The sequence below is a fragment of the Sorghum bicolor genome, chromosome 1 (assembly GCF_000003195.3).
Source record: "Sorghum bicolor cultivar BTx623 chromosome 1, Sorghum_bicolor_NCBIv3, whole genome shotgun sequence".
In the NCBI taxonomy this organism is placed as follows: Eukaryota; Viridiplantae; Streptophyta; class Magnoliopsida; order Poales; family Poaceae; genus Sorghum; species Sorghum bicolor.
Window position 1 is genome coordinate 52,737,067 of NC_012870.2, and position 6,094 is coordinate 52,743,160.

Sequence of the window (6,094 nt, forward strand, 5' to 3'; positions counted from 1 at the left end):
CTCATGACTCACACAAACAAAGCAGTTGAATGGTTGGTCTACCAAAAGGATGCTTCGAGCAGAGGGCTCTATCCAGTTTTCAGCTACTCTTCTGCCGTTGCATCTCCTTTAGCTCTCATCTACTCTACTCATGGTATGTCGTTCTCTGTGGAAAACACCATGGCATCTGCTACTTAATAAAGGAAGGGTTCTGATGTCATGCTTATTCTTCTCACAAGGTATGTCTGATTTGCACCTATTAACCTTGCAGAGCGAGCAGAAGGTTGATGCTAGGGACTTCACCCGTTTGTGATGAACCCATGTGAAGGGATCCTATTGGAAGCAACAAAAATTTCTTTGGTGCATCCTAATTTCCATATTCATCACCCTCATATCATTTGACTATTCAATTATTCAGGTAAGTTTCTAGTTCTAGTACGTCTATTGACCAATGATTCAGCTTAACTAGTGGAGGTTATTCTTCTTACTGTTTACTAATCTCTTGGTCAGATTTCTGATTTTTCTCTTTCATCTATTCCAGCTTTCTCCAACCAATAGCTTTAAATCTCGTTGGTCACTTAGGAGATCTTAATTGCATTCGTGGGCTGATCATCTGATCGAAACTGTTTCTGCAAGATGATTTCTGTTGATACTTAGTATCCATCACTTGCACTTGTTGGAAGATACTGTTTGTAAGGTGATACTTTTAGCTATGATTGAATTGTTTACTTGTTTCTGTGATGCCGCAACAATTACAACATAGAAGATAACATGTGAGAATCTGATTATAGTTATTGTTCAAGAAGATGCATCAGAAACTTGGAAAGCCATAAATTCACAAGACATAAAATTTGCAATAACATAAACTATGGTTAAGTTGCCATAATTATTATTTCTATAGGTTTTGTCTATGAGATGCTAAGATGCCAATCAGTGACACTCATATAAAGAACTAAAAACTGTTAATTCATACACATAGAACAAAAAACATGTTAATACTTGACCTCACCATAATACTGAATTCATCAAACACCACTGACTGGAACACACTTGGTGCATTAGCTACTCATTCACATGTGATCCACTAACCTAGGAGTTATATATAAATATTTACTGTGAATGTGTTTTACCTGTTTCACAAGTACTAGTACTAATGCTACACAAAAGATATGACTGAAATTACTGTTCGCTGATTTATTGTGAGAGAAAAATACTGCTGGCTGGCAGAAAAAGTATGGATTAAAGTCAAGTGAACGGAGGCATCACTGGACATCCTTAACTTTCCTATGCCACGAAGAAGAGGAAATTTAGATGGAAAAACTAGCATTATCTTAGAGCCTCTGTTACAGCAATAAAAATTAATGAAGCTTTTCTTATTCTCATACAATTTTAACACAAGTTGTGCACTTATTGCCAGCTGCCAACTATGGCCATCATACTAGATTCCCTTGTTGGATCATGTGCTAAGAAGTTGCAAGATATCATTACAGAAGAGGCCATTCTGATTCTTGGGGTAAAAGAAGATCTTAATGAACTACAACAAACAATGGAATTTATACAGTGTCTTCTTAATGATGCTGAGCAAAAGAGAACTGAAGACTCAGCGGTTAACAACTGGCTTAGTGAGCTGAAAGATGCTGTCTATGAAGCTGATGATATTATTGACTTGGCCAAATTAGAAGGAAACAAGCTGCTTGCAAACCATCCTTCACTCACAAATACTACTGCATGTACAGGATTTTCATTTGTCGCCTGCTTTCCTCCTATTCAAAGACGTCATGAGATTGCCATTCGTATCAGGAAATTCAACACTAAGCTTGAAAAGATTTTAAAGCTGGGCGAACAACTTAAGCTTAAGACTATGCAGCTGGAAGCAGTTGTTTCAAAAGTGAGTCAGATGAAAACTGGCCCAATTGTGGAGCCTAACCTTGTGGGAAAGGAAACTGCCCTTGCATGCTCAAGGTTAGTGGATTTGATTCTTGCACACAAGGAAAAGAAGGCATACAAGATTGGAGTTGTTGGTACAGGAGGGGTTGGAAAAACGACTCTAGCCCAGAAGATCTATAATGACCATAAAATAAAAGGAAGCTTTAGTAAACAAGCATGGATCTGTGTTTCTCAACAATATTCTGATATTTCAGTTTTGAAAGAAGTCCTTCGGAACATCGGTGTTGATTATAAGCATGATGAAACTGTTGGAGAACTTAGCAGAAGGCTTGCAATAGCTGTCGAAAATGCAAGTTTCTTTCTTGTGTTGGATGATATTTGGCAACATGAGGTGTGGACTAATTTACTCAGAGCCCCATTAAACACTGCAGCTACAGGAATAATTCTAGTAACAACTCGTAATGATACAGTTGCACGAGCAATTGGGGTGGAAGATATTCATCGAGTAGAATTGATGTCAGATGAAGTAGGATGGAAATTGCTTTTGAAGAGTATGAACATTAGCAAAGAAAGTGAAGTAGAAAACCTACGAGTTTTAGGGGTTGACATTGTTCGTTTGTGTGGTGGCCTTCCTCTTGCAATCAAGGTTACAGCTAGTGTTCTATCGGCTAAAGAGAAAACTGAGAGTGAATGGAGAAAGGTAATAAGTAAAAGTACTGTGTACACGAGCAAGCTCCCTAGTGAGCTAAGTGGAGCTCTGTATTTGAGTTATGATGAGCTACCACGCCATTTGAAGCAATGTTTTTTGTATTGTGCCCTGTATCCCGAAGATTTTAGCATGCATCGTGATGATATTGTGAGGTTTTGGGTTGCAGAAGGTTTTGTTGAAGAGCAAGAGGAACAACTTCTAGAGGATACAGCAGAAGAATATTACTATGAATTGATATATAGAAATCTCCTTCAACCAGACCCTTTCTTTGCTGACTATTCTAAGTGTAAAATGCATGATCTTTTAAGGAAGCTTGCTCAACATTTATCAGGTCCGGATACTTTTTGTGGAGATCAAAAATCATTAGAGGCTAGATCTCTGTACAAAGTAAGACGTGTTTCAGTTGTTGCGGGAAAGGAGTTATTAATTTCTCCTAGTGTTCAGAAGGAGCAGATTGGAGTAAGGACTCTTATTACTAAGTGCAATGCATTAAAGGTTGACCATACAGTTTTCAGAAAACTCATAAAGATCCGAGTTCTGGATCTAACAGGTGCAATTTTATTGAGTATTCCTGATTGTATTGGAGGTTTGATCCACTTAAGGTCACTTGATCTTAATGGTACTGACATATCTTATCTACCAGAGTCCATTGGTTCTCTTGTAAATCTTCAGATATTGAACTTGGATCATTGTGATGAATTGCACAGTCTCCCATTAGGGATCACTCGATTATGCAACTTACGGCGCCTTGGTCTTGATGATACACCAATAAATAATGTACCAAAAGGGATATGCAGATTGAAGCTTCTTAATGACATAGAAGGATTTCCAGTTGGTGGTAGCTGTGTCAGCAGTAATACAACGCAAGATGGATGGAGCATGCAAGAATTGGATCCTCTTTTGCAGTTGAGGAAGCTTCAAATGGTTAAATTAGAAAGGGGAGCTACTTGTAGCACTAATTCACTGCTATTGGACAAAAAGTATCTAAAAGAACTACAGTTACAGTGCACTGATCGTATCGATGATTCATATTCTAAAGATGATGTTATCAACATTGAGTGGACCTTTGAGCATCTAATGCCACCACACAACCTAGAATATCTAACTATTATAGGATTCTTTGGATGCAGATATCCCACTTGGTTAGGTGCTACTACCCATTTGTCGTCAATAAAATACTTGCAGCTAATGCATTGCAAATCATGTGTGCATCTTCCACCAATTGGTCTGCTCCCAAGCTTGAAATTTCTAAAAATCCAGGGAGCAACTGCAGTTAAAAAGATTGGACCCGAACTTCTTGGCTCTGGGATGAGCAATTCTGGGTCTACAGAGGCAATAGCTTTCCCCAACCTTGAAACATTGGTCATATGGGATATGCCTAATTGGGAGGAGTGGTCCTTTGTTGTTGAAGATGAAGTTAGAGAAGCAGGTAATGAAGGAGGAAACGATGCAGCTACTGCAAAGGGAAAAAGGGAAGGCCGCCCATCTCCAAGGCTGATGCCTCGTTTGAAGGAGTTGCAACTTGACAGCTGCCCCAAGCTGAGAACTCTCCCTTTGCAGCTTGGACAGCAGGCCACAAGCTTGAAGGAGCTCCAATTAAGAGATTTGGGCAGCCTTAAGGTGGTGGAGAACCTTCCATTCCTATCAACGGTACTTCTAATTGTGAACTGCCAAGGCTTGGAGAAGATCTTGAATCTTCCCAAACTGAGAGAGATGAGGGTAACTCACTGTACGAACTTAAGACATGTTGAGGAATTGGGCAATTTGGAGAAGCTCTGGCTCGACATCGGAATGCAGGACCTCTTGTCGCTGTGGATGCCGAGTCTGAAACAACAACGCCAAGACATAAGTGGGGAACATCTGGACATCTACCTATATGGTATTGGCTATGAGGCTGAGAGACTCATGGTTAGGAGGCAGCACATGCACAAGGTACATTTGTGTCTTCTCTGTCTTATTTGATATTTATACTCTAGATGCTTTGTTCCCTTGTTGTTTTGGCCATTTAATGCTCCTTTTCTTGTTTTGTGTTATGTAGTTTTCACTAGCATCTTGATTTTTTGGATATGCATCTTCAATGAGGACGAAGCTGGATACTCTTTACATTATTAAAAAGAATCTCTACTGAACCTATGGAAAGGCTCTTTGTTCTGTGTTGTTTATACTTGTCTGTGGCACTTGGGAACACAAGAAGGGAAATGCAGTAGCAGGGTCAAATGTTTGGTCTATGTTGTTTATCCTTGTATAGGTACCTATGTGTGCATGTTTTGACAAAAAGTACTAGTATGATAATTGTCTCCCTGAATGTTGTTATGATTTATGAGGCTTATATCATGCATGTTGCATGAATCTGTAGTTTGTGGACCTGTAGCATGAGGGACAACATATATTGTTATTTTTTTTAGAGTTCAAGGGCAAAATCGCCCCGGCCTTTCGATTATCTCAAAAGACCAAGAGTTATTACAGCACAGAGTTTCATCCATACGTCCACCAGGACTGAATCAAAGGACCAAGACTGAAAGACCAGAAAAAAACCAAAAGACAGCTAGAGACATGACCCAAAACCACCAACCAGACTACTCAATAGAGAAGTTCAGCAAGTTCCACCGGGGTGTCTCCGTCTTCATGCCAACCTCCTCTTCCTCAGACAACTTGTGACACCAAGACCTTTCTTCATCATCTCCTTTCTGGAACTTCAGGTGGTGGTTTGGTTGACATATGGCAGCCAAAGTATCCTGCTTGCCGCCAGCTTGATCTTGTCGATGAAATCTTTCAGTGAAGCTTTCTTGTCGATTGGGCAGATAACCATCCAGTTCTGGAGTAACCCAGAAATCCTGAAAAGAAGCATTTCCATGCTTCTCCAGCCAATTCTCTGAAAACATAAATCATTTCTAAGTTTCCAGATCGACTAAATGACAGCTCAAGTAATCATATTAGTCACACAATGTTTCTTATCACTTAGCCAAAATTTACCAATGTCTAACATATTCCCTCCAACCTGGAAACCTAAAACATCAGACACAATATTCCAACAACTCTTAGCTACTACACAATCAAAGAAAATGTGATGAATAGTTTCTCTCTCTAGACAAAAAAAAGCAATTCTCATCCTCAACTTTCCTCCTTTTTGCTAGATTATCCCTAGTTAGAGCACTATTATTAATAACTAGCCACAAGAGCATATATTGTTATTATGAAGTATAAGTGAATTGTCCAACTCTAAGCTTTTAGATTCAACTGGTCAATACATGCAACTCAATACGGTTTCAAACCCAATGGTCTCGAGTTCCAATCCTAGCTAGCTCAAATAAATAAAATATTTGTTGTTCACTCCAATTCCACATCTAAAGCCTGAGAGAGTCTCTACACGAGGGAGAGTGTTGAAGTATAAGTGAATTATCAACCCGTCATCGTTGGCTTAAGCTTTTGAGTTGAAAACATATAGCTACGTCCTCACTTCTAACTTCGTATGTGTGCTTCCTATTACCTTCTGCAACAACAGTTGGATGGCCCATGTTA

At 39.3% G+C, this 6,094-nt stretch overlaps 1 protein-coding gene across 1 annotated transcript; it reads left to right on the plus strand.

Moving 5' to 3' along the window:
• LOC8083879 (putative disease resistance protein RGA1) lies at positions 573 to 4,946 on the plus strand. Its single transcript, XM_002464742.2, has 3 exons — positions 573 to 676; positions 1,397 to 4,507; positions 4,932 to 4,946. Exons 2-3 carry the CDS (start codon positions 1,406 to 1,408, stop codon positions 4,944 to 4,946), a joined length of 3,117 nt encoding a protein of 1,038 aa, XP_002464787.2. The 5' UTR covers positions 573 to 676; positions 1,397 to 1,405.